Source organism: Tiliqua scincoides, chromosome 10, assembly GCF_035046505.1.
Source record: "Tiliqua scincoides isolate rTilSci1 chromosome 10, rTilSci1.hap2, whole genome shotgun sequence".
Lineage (NCBI taxonomy): Eukaryota > Metazoa > Chordata > Lepidosauria > Squamata > Scincidae > Tiliqua > Tiliqua scincoides.
The window spans coordinates 24201058-24216367 of record NC_089830.1 but is presented as its reverse complement, the minus strand read 5'-3'; the positions used below and the strand labels follow the sequence as shown (position 1 = coordinate 24216367).

The following is a 15310-nucleotide window of genomic DNA, read 5'->3' as shown; positions in this document are numbered from 1 at the left end:
CTTTCCAAGGGCATGACCTGAGTTGCTCCTCTTGGCTCTTTGGGCAGTATGATAGCACGACCACTGGACCACACCTCTGGGCCATATATATTTTCTATATTATATTTATTTGGATATTATTTATCCCACTTTCCCTTGTTTATGCATTTATTTTAAATGACTGTTACCCACCAAAAGTCTGGAATGAAGTGACCTGCATATTTAAGGCTGCAATCTCTGCAAACCAACCCTTCTTACAATAGAATTCCTTTTCACCGATGCAGCTTGGTTGGAGATAGTCCAGATGGTTGGGAAAATAGCTTGCACCAATTCGTATATGTTGGGCAATCACATCTAAGCCTAAGGTGATTGGGTAAAACTGGAGGTAACACAGCCAACAATGGCTAGAGTTTGAAAGAGTTGCTACTGCTTGCACCATAGGTAAGTAAGGCATGTTGGGTCTGTGACCGTAAATAAAGAATGATGATGTTGATGTTGATGATTGTTATGCAGGATTGAAAGAGACCACTGAAACCAACGTAATTTTAAGGCTTTTATTATGAGGAATGGAACCTGAACCAAATAAAAACAACACAAATTCCCCAAATGAGTGAGGACCTGAGGCAGGCACTAGGCAGGAAGGAGGCAGCAGGACTTGAGGTAAAGGCTGGATGTTTGTTCCCTGGTTCTCTGAGGCTCCCCCAGGGGCTCCTTCCCTGCAGCTCTCTCCTCAGCTCGTTCTCTGCCTTGGTCTCTCCCAGCTCGCTCCTTGCAGCTCCTTCTCTCCCAAGCTTCCCTGGTGGTCCTCCAGCTCTTTCCCCTTTTATAGGCCTCAGTTCCACTGCACACAGCAGCGGCAGACCCCTAGATCGACCCGGCACTATTGCAATGTTCGGGGACGATCAGGCAGGACTCTCCCTAAGCGCCCAGAGCCTGCCCAACGCTCACAAGCATCAGGTCTGCTTTTACCTCAGCGGGTAGAAGAAAGGGAGGCAAGATGGCGGAGGAGCAACAGTGTTTAGATTTAGCTCCTGCTTCTGTTAAGATAAATGAAGCCATAAACAAGATAAAAAATGACTCCATACGCACTATTGGGTGGAAGAGCTTGAAGAAAAGACGAAACAATATCAGTCCCGGTGAGGAGGAGGATGAAAAGGAGAGAAAAAAGAAGCAGCTCAGAATTGAAAGTTTTTTTCCTTCCAAGAGGGTTACTAACACTGTGAGTACTCCGATAGTAGTATCTAACAACAGCTCTACGTGTCAAGAAGCTGAGTCCTGTCTGCTAAATGCTAACATAAATAAATCAACTTATCTCAAATCAGCAAGCATTTTGAAAGCAGAGAATGGTAGAAAGAATAAATCTCCAGGATGGGACGCAAATAGCCGAAAGGCAATAAATGCTCCTCCCCCACATCTAAATTGCTCCATAGTATGTTTGAGCGAAATGTGTTTCTTATCTGCAGAGACTCTGTTAGTGTTATTGGGGAAAATTAGTGAAATGGAAAGGCAATTAGAAGCCTTAAGCCAAACACGTGTTTATCGAAGAGGAGAGGAGAGGACGCCATTGCCCTACATCCTCCAGCTTATAATCAAGAAAGAGTCCAAAGAGTACTGCAAACAAAGCAAGTTTTAATTTGTTTTCCCAAAAAAGACATCCAGCTTTGGACAACCAAGAAAAGAATTCTTTCCTCCCTGATAGAACTAATGAATAGAGATATTGCTCCAGCAGAGTTAATCCATTTTTATTTTTTGCCCTCGCAAAATTATCATAAAAGACTGCTTTTAGATTTTAGATCAGCAGATATTCCTTTGCATTTATCCCAACATCTAAGAAGATATGGTATATTTCCACAAAGAGTATTCAAAGAGCATGGGGTTAAAGTCCTTGCCAGAACTAAAAAAGTAAAATATGCCTACATTCCAACATCAACCGCAGGCACAGTTGCGAGGGAGTTTGGTCCTGATAAGGAAGATAAATGGCGAGTGAACAGCCCTTGTAAATTAGATAGAATTCTTCCTGAGAAACAGGATGAATTTTCAGACCTCTCCAAACTCAGAGACAAATTGAATCATCTATTAATGCCGAAAAGGAAAAGAGTGCATGAGGAAATCCTGGTTCCCTTCCAAGATAAGAGGATTTTAGATCTTGATTTCTCTGTCCAAGAAGGCTCAACCCTTTTGAGTTGCTCATTGCCTAAGGAAAAGCTGATAGCAAAAACGAATTCTTGTTTCGATTTGGAATTAACTTTAGATCCACAAGCAGAACTAAAGACGTTAACTCCAATTAGGTTACTCTCTGCTCTGGAACAGCCTGATAATCTCACTGAGATGAGAGAAATTTCCCTTATAGAGCTGCAATGGGGGCTGAAGGAGTTCCAGGGCTCACAGACTTTTATTGAGGGATTAAATGAAGGATTACATAACTCAACAAGAATACAGGCTACTCCAGATCATGAAGATGGGTCAGTATTAGTACATCTAAATTCCTCAATCTCTCAAGCTGATGTAAGGACATCAGAATACCATCTAAACTCTGTGATGATTTCCCCCCCCCCCCCACACGCGGATGCACTAGAGAGTAAATATCTAGCAGATCCCCCTGCTTTTCAGGATGGTTTGAATTTAGATCTGACCAGGAAGGAGGATGAAAATGAAGGGAATGCCCAGGAGATAATAAGTGTCTCCTCAGAGGCACAATGACGGGTATCTGACCAGCACACAAATAAAATTGCCCTCATTTTGGGGAATATAAATGGATGGACCAGACTCTTCCAGGACCCTGAATCAAGACAATATCTCTCTTCTAAGGATATTGTACTGATGCAAGAAACTTGGATTCAGGAAAAGGTGGCAATTAATGGTTTTCATTCATACTCTATAAGTGCAACTTCTGGGGCAGGTCGCGGAAGATGTAAGGGAGGCTTAGGTATGTTGATTGCCACATCATTGTGTGCAAACACAAGGATGCTTCCACCTTTTAAACAACATGCAATGGCCACTCTTGTCCATTCTGATCATTGGGACTTGTTGATAATAAATGTGTATTTACCCCAACAAAAGAAGAAATCACTGACTCTGGAAATATGGACAGAGTTTGAAGCCTATGTAGCACAGTTACTTCATAATTACTCCAATACTTATGCGATTTTGGGAGGGAATTTTAACGCTTGTATAGGCCCTAACGATCAAGCCCTATACTCTCAATATAAAGCATACAGTCCCACATTAGGTTCAAACGGACTCCCATTTAATCGGCAATCTAAAGATAAGAAAGCAAACTATGCTGGGTTCCTGTTATATCAAATGACCACCAGGCTTAATCTGCACATTTTAAATGGTGCATATGGGAATGATTACCCAGCTGAATTTACTTACTTGGCTGGAGCCAGAATGAGCCTAATAGATTATATAATCATCTCGCCAAATTTAATCCCATTATTGGAGAACTTGGAAGTAGCATCAAAATTTCAAAGCGACCATCTTCCTGTTTCACTGAGTATGAAAGCCCCTTTTCCTTATTTAAGAACTGTTAACCAATATCCATTTATGATATTCCCTGAGGAAGGAACATACTGTCGGGCCAAGTGGACTCCAAAGATGGATTCGAATTTACAAACTTTACTTGCATCTGATATCATGCAAAGCATTAGGATGTCTATAATGCATTTGAGTAATCCGGTGGAAATCTATGAGGAGCTGATTTGTGAGCTGAAACAGTTTGTTACTGATAAGGTAAAAGCGACCCATCAATGTCACTACCCCAATTCGAAGCCATGGTTTGACAAGGAATGTGTATTTGCAAAAAAAGTCTTACAGAGCATCTACCAAGCCTATAAATTAACTTCAGATTTGACAGTGGCTCAATCCCTTTTGAGAGAGAAAAAAACCTATAAAAAGTTACTACTGCAAAAGAAAAAGGAGGCCCAGAAAGAAAATTGGGGAAAACTGATTCAAGCAGCAAAATCTAAAGACTTGATACTCTTCTGGCGAATGATAAAAATCTCTCCAACTTCTGGGCCAACACTCCCAGATTGCTATATCCATCTAGGAATATGGGAGGAATATTTTCAAGACTTATATAAAGACGCAGATGTGGCCCAGTTGAGATGGAATAGCACACTTGAAGATGTTCCACCATGGCCACCGGTGTCAACTTCCGAAATTCATAGTCTAATAGCCCAGATGAAGACGGGAAAAGCTCCTGGAGAAGACTTGATACCGCCAGAGGCGGTCAAAAATAATTTAGAATTCTGGGCTCCGGTCTTAGCATCGTTATTTACGCATATTGATACAACTGGTAGAATTCCAGAAAACTGGGGATTTGCTATCATAGTCCCCATATTTAAGAAGGGAAATAGAGATGACCCTGCAAACTACCGGCCCATTAGTTTACTTAATATTATCTCTAAACTATATACCAGGCATTTGTATGAGAAATTTAAAGATTGGCTGGAGGAGGATAAGATACTTGCAGAAGAGCAGGCAGGCTTTAGAGAGGGACGTTCTACCATTGACCATTGTCTAATATTACAATTCCTTGTTGAAAAATATGCCTCTGATAAAGCAACTTCTCTACATGTAGCTTTTATAGATCTTAAATCAGCCTTTGACTCAATATCAAGGGTCAAATTATGGAGGAAACTAGAGGCTTCTAGTATTGATAGACGGCTCCTTTATCTTATTCAGGCTCTCTATAGAAATATCTCACTTAAGGTAAGATGCAGTGTTCGTGGCCATCTTACGAAAGCCATCCCAACTCATAAAGGAGTCAAACAAGGCTGTCTTCTGGCTTCACTTTTGTTTAATTTTTTTATTAACTCTATGGTGGACCAGTTAAAAGATATTAACTTTCATCCTCCAAAAATTGCAGGAAGACACATAACAACATTATTGTATGCTGATGACGCAACAATCATCTCTAGGACTCCAATTGGGCTTAGAAGAGCATTGCAAAGGTTGTTTCTATACTGTGAGCAAGAAGATCTGACAATTTCCAAAAAACCAAAATCATGTCATTTACTAAAAGGCCAATAATGCGAACATGGTTGATTAATCAGCATAGAATTGATCAGATCCATCAATTTAAATATTTAGGGGTTGTCTTTCAATCTAATGGCTCTAGGAAAACGCATGGTGATTATGTTGCTTTAAATGCCCAGAGAAGTTCTGCTGCAATATTACAATTTATGAGAACAAAGGGGGGGGGGGCATTATATCCCTTCAGCCATAAAATTGTTTCATGCTAAAGCAGTAGCTCAATTAACATTTGGCTCTCAATTGGGCCCCTTTCCTAATACTATAACTCTAGAACGTGTTCAATCAAAGTTCCTGAGAGCAATATTGGGAGTTCCCAGAGATGTTGCCAACGTAAAACTAAGATTAGAAACCGGCCAAATTAAAATTGAGGCCAGGATATGGATTGTAACTCTCATGTACTGGCTAAGAATGCTTTATCTTCCCACTGGTCTTGTACCATTGATTTTGCAAGATACTTTTAAGTCGAAATGGGCCCAGTTAATTGAGCAAAAAATTGCTTTGTTGGGGCTCTCTAGATCGATTTTGTTAATCATGGGAATGGAACAGGCAAGGAAAATTATTAAGCAGCGCATTGAGGATAATGAGAGACAATATGACTTAAGTAGTGCCCCAGAATTTTTTCTTAGCGAAGATAGATTATATAAGGTTGCAATAGCACCTAATTTTGTCCAGCTGGAACAGCCTAGACATAGAAGGGCGTTTACTTTGGCCCGGCTTAATGCACTACCCTCAACTGTGCAGGAGGGAAGGTATAAAAGGATCCCCTGGGCAGAGCGTCTTTGCCCATGTGGAATGGAACAGATAGAAACAACTGAACATGTTCTGTTGCAGTGTGTTTATTACAAGAAGATACGTGAAGAACTTATTTCCCCTTTGATTAGGCGACTTTTCGGATGCACAGAGCAACAATATATCTATGTATTATTATCTGATTCCAATCCGATGTTTACATACAGTGTCGCTAAATTTTTTTACTGCTGCAATGGGTATTAGGAAATGGATTTTAAATATAGATGAACCTCTGTAGTTAGAGTATAGTCTGCTAGATAGAATGGAATTGTTTCTGGGGAGATGGCTGGAAGTTGCTGCTGGGTATTTTAGAACTGTTTTGAACATAATGATAAATTGTTTTATTGTTTTAAACCTAATCATTATATATTGCATATCTTTGTATATTTATATATATGCTTATATATTTTGACATTCTATATGTGGCTGGTCTTATGACCATAATAAAGATTTACTACTACTACTACCTCAGTGGGCGCCATTTTTTACCTCAGCAGCTGGGGCTGACGGTGCCTGGTCTGCGCCTCTCTGAGGTGGCGGCAGGTTTGAGGAACAGAGGCAGACCCCTCAGTGAAGGCACTATTGCAATGTCAGGGGCAGTCGGGCAGGACTCTCCATGAGCGCCCAGAGCCTGCACAACGCTCACAAGCATCAGGTCTGCTTTTACCTCAGTGGGCGCCATTTTTTACCTCAGCAGCTGGGGCTGACGGTGCCTGGTCCGCGCCTCTTTGAGGTGGCGGCAGGTTTGAGGAACAGAGGCAGACCCCTCAGTGAAGGCACTATTGCAGTGTCAGGGGCAGTCGGGCAGGACTCTCCATGAGCGCCCAGAGCCTGTACAACGCTCACAAGCATCAGGTCTGCTTTTACCTCAGTGGGCACCATTTTTTACCTCAGCAGCTAGGGCTGACGGTGCCTGGTCCGCGCCTCTCTGAGGTGGTGGCAGGTTTGAGGAACAGAGGCAGACCCGTCAGTGAAGGCACTATTGCAGTGTCAGGGGCAGTCGGGCAGGACTCTCCCTGAGTGCCCAGAGCCTGCCCAACTCTCACAAGCATCAGGTCTGCTTTTACCTCAGCGGGCACCATTTTTTACCTCAGCAGCTGGTGCTGGGGCTGCCTGGTCCGCGCCTCTCTGAGGTGGCAGCAGGTTTGAGGAACAGAGGCAGACCCCTCAGTGAAGGCACTATTACAGTTTCAGGGGCAGTCGGGCAGGACTCACCATCAGCATGCCCGGGGCTTGCCCAACGCTCACAAACATCAGCTATGTTTTTTAGCTCAGCAGGTGCCATTTTGTATCTCAGCGGGCAACATTTTCCTCACTTGCAGTGAGGAACCCAGTGAGGGGTTTGTGTTCCCGCTCTTTTTGCCCAGCCTCTGTTTTTCCCTCATAAACGTTCCAGTGGACAGACAGATGGTTATTCTTCAGCTGTTCAATGTGGTAATATATAGTTAAAAAGAAAAAAAAAAGGCCAACATGTCTTCTGAGGCCAGCTCAGAGTCAAGCCTGTCCAGACCAAGCACTCCAAGGAGCCTAGAGGTGCTAATAAGCTTAAGGAGTCAAGCAGTGATGCTGCTGTCACCCCTGTTCCTCCTGTTCTTGGTGAGTGGCTCAAGTGCTTGGCTGATAGCAATAAGAACATAAGAACAGCCCCACTGGATCAGGCCATAGGCCCATCTAGTCCAGCTTCCTGTATCTCACAGCGGCCCACCAAATGCCCCAGGGAGCACACCAGATAACAAGAGACCTCATCCTGGTGCCCTCCCTTGCATCTGGCATTCTGACATAACCCATTTCTAAAATCAGGAGGTTGCACATACACATCATGGCTTGTACCCCGTAATGGATTTTTCCTCCAGAAAGACCCTGGCCTCGCAGGGTCTGCTCACTCTCCCTAAACAACTGAAAGACCAAGGCTGGAAAAGGGAAAGCAGCCTCAGGTATGGAGGAACCCCATCCCTTCCAGCTCTCTCTCACAATGTTTAGGTCACTGACTCCTCAGATTCAGAGTTGCCCATTCCTCAGTAAAGGACCAAAGAAGGCTGGTCACATGGGGTCTAATGGTGAGGATGGAAAGTGCAGAAGCTCACATCAATGGGAAAAACCTCTTTCCAGAGGGAGTTTTCTCCAGGATATTTGATAAGGTTATTAAGCCATTGAGCCTTAAAGCCTCAGAATGAGAGCCTGTGCTGCAATTCTAACTTCTTTCTCCAGAAAGTCTCTTTCCTCAGGCTCCACTGAGGCCAGCAGGGATGCCTTTTTCCAGAACCCATCCTAAAATGATGGAGATGGAGTGGTCCTCCTCACTGCACCACCTCACTGCACAGTGAGATACCAAACTCATGAGTACGTTTTACTCTCTGTCACCAGAAAGGGCTGTTTTGGTTTAGGGGAATTAGTACACTACCCTTTTGGAACTTCAGGATTGCAGGCTAGATAACAAGACAGCGTAATGCAGAGAAATTCCCTTTTAGCTTGAAAAGAGACTGAGAGAAAGATAACTTTCAGTAAAAGATTATATTTTTATTACAAAGCACACAGGTAAACATAATGCACATGAAAAATGATGAACCTTGGTCCTAGTACTTGCATCTAGTGTACCTAGCTTATGGTGGTTGCATGTAGAGTGTATTTGGTGCATCCGAGAAGATTGGAAAAAGGGAAAGATTTTAGGGAAGGATTTTAGGGGTCCCTGGTCTGCATAACCCAGTTGCTAACTAAAGATGGGGAGAGAAGAGGAGAAAATGAGGGGGGAGAGAAAGGAAGGAGTTCCAGACGCGATATAGTTACCTGTCTTATAGAGCTGTTGGATGGGGGGGAGAGTCCTGTGTAGGACCCTCTGACCCAACACAGCGTGTTGGTCCTTGGAGGGGGGGAGCAGAGAGAGAGAGACCATGTGGCCAGAGCTTCTCTCTTAAAAGGGTTTTTTCTGTGACTGAAATGGGCTGGGTGCTGAGCTGGGGAAAACTGCCACCCACCAGGGTGTTTTGGGGTCCAGATGTCCCTTATCAGCAGAATTCAATGTGTCTAATGGCTGGCTTTCTACCTGGAGGACCTTACACAATAACCAGTAAATACAGCAGCTCAGGAAGGCAATTCAAATTTGCATAGAGCCCTTAAGCAGTGATGAGTTAAGACAATACAAAGAATAGGCGATACTTAAACAATGATTTAAGATGCTAGACTTCTTCCTCCGGAGGTGCATGCCGACTTGTTTTGCATACACAGTGATTGGAGAGACTTATTGACATTGAAAACGATACAATGCATACATTGACCTACAGGGAAATGGGGGTTGTGTAATCCATCTGCTTGTGGTTTTGACTAGGGTTTTTGGAAAAGTGTGCTGGGAGAAGTGTGTCCTGTGTTTTGAGGTTTGGCCTGCATGAGTTTTAGTCCATAATACATAAACAGATATAAAATCACAACTTAAAAGGAAAAAGGGGATTTTCACGTAACATCTCTTCCTAAGGGAATCTTAGATAAACTCAAGGTACCATTGGTGGATGGATGCACCTGTTGCAGCACTGTCTTCTCAGGCTGTGATCCCTTCAGATGGGGAACACGGCCCTGGTGTCCCATGCAACAAGTGCATTGAGGCGTAGCCGACGAGAGCTTTCTAGACTCTTTTGTTTGCTCTCAGAGCCTCAGCAGCCAATTGGTTTTTTCTCCAGAGCCACCAATTTCTGGGAGGAGGAACAACACCTTATCCAAACCAATCAGGACACTTTGGAAAAGGTATCCTTGCCAGCTGCTTTCTTAGCTGACTATTTGTTCTAGAGCTACCACCTCCAGTGTGGTGACCATAAGAAATTTGTGGCTGTGCAATCTCAAAGTAGATTACTGGGGACTCTATTCTTCAGATCTAAGTTATTTGGCAAGCATTACCTTGTTCTCATTGAAACAAGGACAAAAACAGAGCACTTCCCATAGCTTCCAAGACTAAAGCCAACCAGACAGGGCCTATGAGAGGAATTTTAGCAGGGGGTACAAAGTTTCTTCTGGGCCCCTTTCCAAAGAGGAAGGGGAGCAATGGGGGCAGGCAGAATGGGGAGGCAAAATAGGGCAGGGGAGGATGCTGACAGCCACAATAGTCTTTGGAGCTCAGGCCTACTAGGCTTCTTGATGCAGAGTCCAGGTCTACCCCCACCATGTGGCATTAGAAGCCAGATAAAGTAATATGGAAAACCAAACACACTCCTAAGTCTCTCTAAAATTTTTGAAATATAGGAAATGGATTGTAGAATATTATTATTGTTGATGTTGTTGTTGTTGTTGTTGTTGTTGTTGTTGTTGTTATTAACAGTATTTATATACCGCTTTTCAACTAAAAGTTCACAAAGTGGTATTAGCATTATCATATTTAGGCTCACACTAGAATAGATCAAAATGAACTTCCACAGCAGCTGTAACCCAACAGCTAGGTCCCTGAGCTTCTGTACATGCCTTCATGGTTATGGGATCCACAAGCCAAAGCCAAGTATGGGATCTACTGTAGCAGGCCAGTTTCCTCCCAGATTTGACACTGTGTTAAGGAGGGTCATGGATGCTTTCCTGGGACTGGTATATATGACTTGCGGCAGCAGTTAACAGTGCATGCACATGGTTGTGCTCCAGCATTATGTGCTGGCAGTTAGTTCAGGTAAGATAGGAAAATGTCAGGTCCCAGGAACTTTCTGGGCCCCCTCCTTTGGCTCCTGGTCCCCCTTTCCGACCCTGGGCCCGGGTACAAATTACCCCCTTTACCCCCTCTCCTAGGCCCTGCAACCAGAGCTTTCGCCCCTTTCATCTTGAAAGAAGGAACAGAGAGCAGTCCAAATTCAAACCCAAGTGGCACAAATCTGGGAACTTCCACAGAAAATTCCAGCATTCCCATTCTTCCAATGCAGGGAATGAAGCTGGAGACAGGTTGGCATGATGCCACGCCCAGGGGTTCCTCACCCAAGATGCAGGCTAGGCTTCAGGATTATGTGCAAACCTGGTACAACACAATATTGGACACATGGTTCCTGGAGACATGTCTCCAAAGACTATTCCTTGGAATTTGTAAGGAAACCAAGGGACAGGTTCTGGCAGATCTCAAAATCAAGGGATGCAAATAAACATGCAGCTATCCTAGCAGCCATATACCATCTACCTCATATTGGGGCAATAGAGGCAGTTCCCTCTGCTGAGAAAGGTACCAGGATTTACTTGGTGCTCTTTCCAGTACTGAAGCAGAATGGAGAAATGCATGGAATCCTAGATTTAAGGTGGTTGAACTGTTTTTGTAAAATCACAGAAGGTATCTGAGATCTCCTACAAATCCTCGCACTTTCAGTACCATGCCTTTCCCTTGGGGGGGGGGAGGTTTCACAAAAGTGTTAGTGGTACTATTGGCACGTCTCAGGCAGAGGGGACTGTTTCTTTACCCTCACCTGGATGACTTTTAAATAAAAGTGTCGTCCAGGGAGCAAGCAGAGCTTAACAAGCACCAGATGGTGCTCTGCCTGCAAACTCATGGTTTTGTGATAATCCAGTCAAACAGTTCACTTATTCCCATCCAGATACTGAAACACTTGGGAATATTTTTCCAAGACCCACATTTTCCATGTTTTTTTGCCAACAGAGAGATGACAAAGGATGACAGACACAATCCTCCAGATTCTCAGTCAGGTAGGCAGATATCATGATGCTAGTCCACCTACTATGAATGTTGGTTCTGCCACCAGCTGGTCAACTAGACCCAATTCCACACCAGAACTCTTCAGGAGTGTCTCTGGTCCCACTCAAGAAGATAGAGAGGAGATGCCACTTCCACACACTGATTCCACCACCCCTGAAGAGGGATTTGCAGCAGTGGGTGTACAATGGACAGCTGTCCAAGGGGTGAGCCTTCAGGACTGGCAACAAGTAATCCTGACCACAGATGCCAGCATATTTGATTGGAGGGCCCAACTAAATGGCAGAGTGATTCAGTGTCATTATTACTCTCAGGAGATGTCCCAGAGGATCAATCTCCTGGAGCTGAGATCTATCTGTTGTGCTCTGTTTTCATCTCAAACCTCATTTCTGCCTTTGTCATGTTCTAGTAAGAACAGACAATGAAGAACAGTCCACACACACAAAAAAACACAAAAAAACCCCACAAGTTAACACCTAGCAGGAGAGAAGAACATGGAGGCAGACTCCCTACGCAGATGGAGCCTCTCGGAAACAGAGTGCAGGTTGCATCCAGAAACTGAGGACCAGATTCGGACACCCATAGTAGGCAGTTTGCTACTTGTAATAGTTTGCTACTGCAGAAAACTCACAACTTAACAATTTCTTCTCCAGGGTAAGAGACAAGGGAGTGGAAGTGGTGGATGCACTATCGAAGCCCTTGAACTGGGTGCCTTATTCATCCTGACTTATGTGTATTCCACACACCATGGTACTTAGGATTGACTCATTTTTTCTTACCCAAAGTTAATTCAATTTTTCATTGACAGCAAGAACCATCATTTTTTTTAACCATCATTTTGTCCCAAGCATACAAGGGAAAAGGCTTGGCACACACTAAATGTCAGAAGAGTCCTAAGCTTCCATACAGAATGCACTCGCCCATTCAGGAAGACGGATGCTCTATCTGTAACTTACCATCGGCGGGAAGGTGTCCCTGGTGACTTAAGCTAAGTGGCTTAGAGTTCGCATCCTGATGGTGTACAAGGCAGCTGGTTTACAACCTCCAGGTGGTTTAAAGGCTTATTTCCATTAGATGGCAGCTGCTTACGCAGCATTTGAAAATGTGGCATCGCTGTAGGATATATGCAGGGCTGCCACGTGGTCATTGCCTCACACTTTCTTTAAGCACTACAAGTTAAATCTATCCGCCTCGGTAGAGGCTTCCTTCAGGAAGAAAGTTCTCCAGAGGGTACTGAAGGCGTGAGAGTGCGTGATCTAACTGCCCGCCCCCCCCCCCCGGGATACTGCTCTGGTAGATCCCATTGGTGAGGAATGCCCGTGCCTCCACCAAGGGAAACAGAAATTTGCCTTACCTGAGTAAGTCTTGTTCCTGGTGGAGGCAGGGGGCATTCCCCCCACCACACTTCAGAGGATCACTCCCTCTACTGCATAAACATAGATGCAAGGTGGTATTTAGGGTTTCCTATGACCTATTTTTCCTCTGGGGACTGGGGATAAGAATAGGCCCTCAGTTTGGCTGTACTTGTCGTAAGAGGCAACTAAACAGCCACTGGGTAGATGGGACTCGTTAGCCTGGGAAGGCAGCTCATCTGAGAGAAGGAAAACCCTGATCCCAAACCTCCACTGCCTTGTGGCTACATCCAGTTATGGAAAAGGCTTCAGGAGTCAACCTCGAGGCAAAATCCGGAGCCGGAGTCCCTAAGGCAGTTCGTGGCTGAACACAGTCATGTTCTGGCAACTCCTGCGACGCCGCTGGAACCAACCGTACTGGCTTCTACCTTTCCATTGGACCATTCCAGCAACGTGGAGAGGGGATTTGCTGCATGGGAAACAGTCTATCCTACATACCTACTTTACCCAGGCTTCGCGCACTGGAGAGGACACTCTGTTCCAGAACCACCATTCAGAGCGCGATATCATAGTCTTCCGAGACTGAAGGATGCCAACATGACCTATTTCCCTTGTTCAAACCCTTCTGTTTCTGGGGTATTAAACCTATTTATGTGCAAAGCAGTTTTCCAACCAGAGTACAATTGTGATGCAAGTTTGCATCCAATCACAGTAGTGTGTATGAGGATCCTGTCACAGCTCCACAAGTAGTGTCTGGGGACTAGATCCTTGTGCTTGTGGAGCTCTGCCTGCCTTTTCGTTGGCCCTGCCTCCAACAGCAGCGAGGGACAATCCCATTGGTGAGGAATGCCCCCTGCCTCCACCAGGAACAAGACTTACCCAGGTAAGGCAAGTTCCTGTTTTTCAAAAGTCACACTTCAAATGATGGTTCTGAACCTCATAAACATACCGTATGTGAGGCACTTTGGATGCTCAGATATGCTCCATATGCAAATTAAATATTTTTCATCATGGATAGTGCCTCTCTCTATGCTGTGCAAAGTTCTACATGACATTGAACTTCTGCTAAAGAAACCAGAATTGGCTAGGATGATTCCACCCCAGGCATACTAGGCATTTCTCCAATAGGTAACTTTTGGCAATCCTAGAATATGATTTTTCAATGTGTGAGGCTGGCCAGCTGATTTGCCATGGGGGCACACTGTGTTCTGCTGTCAGTATTGACAGTTCAGTTGGGTGAACCCTCTGATGATGGGATCCCTTTGTATGATGATAGTATCAGGACCTTTGAACTCTTTTCTGTAAACCTATCCCAGCGATCAGGAATGAGACATTCCAGGAACATCCTGGCCTCATATTTATTCAAAATAGGGAACAAGTTTGGCTGTGCTAATCTTGCTCTCGTCGTTGCAGTGAAAGAACTCTGGAGCCTCAGCAATTTGCACCATGCGAGGTGCTTAGGATCAATGTGGAGGACTTAGTAGAGAAAAAACTGCTCATTGAAATTCCTGTAATTTCATTCCAGAGAGAATAAGGAGAAGAGATGAGTTCCAGAAGCTCTTTCTACCTTGATCTGGTGCTCTCAGTTATTGGAGGCTTGACTGTCCTCTGGCTCCTTCTGCAGGCTGTTTGGGGTTTGGTGTTTAGGTTGAGGATTTACGTGCTATCTGAAGTGTGGAAAGGGGTCGACCTGGCCTGCTATGGACCTTGGGCAGGTGAGTGCTGGCATGCGATTGCTCTTTTCCCCACATGGAGCAACCCTGGAGTAAGCCCCAAAGAAAACTGCTTTGAGTTTAGTGGCATAACTAAGGGGGTGCAGGGGGTAGCAGTTGCACCGGGCAACAAGCTTTAGGGGAGCAACAAGCTGAGCTTGACACTAGTGGCCAAAATTGTGAAAATCTTGGTATGTACAAATAATACCATCATGTTATATATCATTGGAAAGATAATTTAATGCAGAATGCAATGAAATATACCACTTTGGAATATCTATATTTATCAAAAGTTATTGCCAATTAACCAGAAAATGAAAACACAACCGCCTTAAGGAACAAAAAGTGGATTTCTTTAACTCAAAACTGATCTATGAGCCTGATTGTTCTGAGAGTCAATGAGATTTTATTATGAAATAGCATGGAAACAATAAGGGGTCAATATGAGTCAGCTCTCATTTCCATGTATCACATGTACTCCTGCTAACTGGTAAAGAGGCACTTTTTCAAGTGGTGCTTCTCTTATATTTAGCAAGGAAAGAATAACAGTCCCCCTTCACCCTAGCACAATGTCTCTAACCAGTAAGGGGTATACTTTTTATTTATTTATTAAGGCTGCAATCCTAACCACACTTTCCTAAGAGTAAGCCCCACTGAACAAAATAGGACTTACTTCTGAGTAGACCTGCTTAGGATTGTGCACTTAATTACATTCGACTTTGTCGTGGAAGGGGGCTACAAAAGCTTCTTTGATCCAGGTAGCAGATAGATGCCTTAGCTATGCC

The 15310-nt window shown here is 44.1% G+C and overlaps 1 protein-coding gene across 1 annotated transcript in view; it reads left to right on the top strand.

Annotated features, from left to right (window-relative positions):
• The first annotated feature begins 976 nt into the window (after nucleotides 1–976).
• LOC136661067 (very-long-chain 3-oxoacyl-CoA reductase-like) overlaps nucleotides 977–15310 on the top strand; it is a 38399-nt gene continuing 24065 nt past the window's right edge. Inside the window, exon 1 of the mRNA XM_066638089.1 lies at nucleotides 977–1115. Within this exon, the coding sequence (XP_066494186.1) occupies nucleotides 977–1115 (139 nt within the window). The remainder of the gene's footprint in view (nucleotides 1116–15310) is intronic.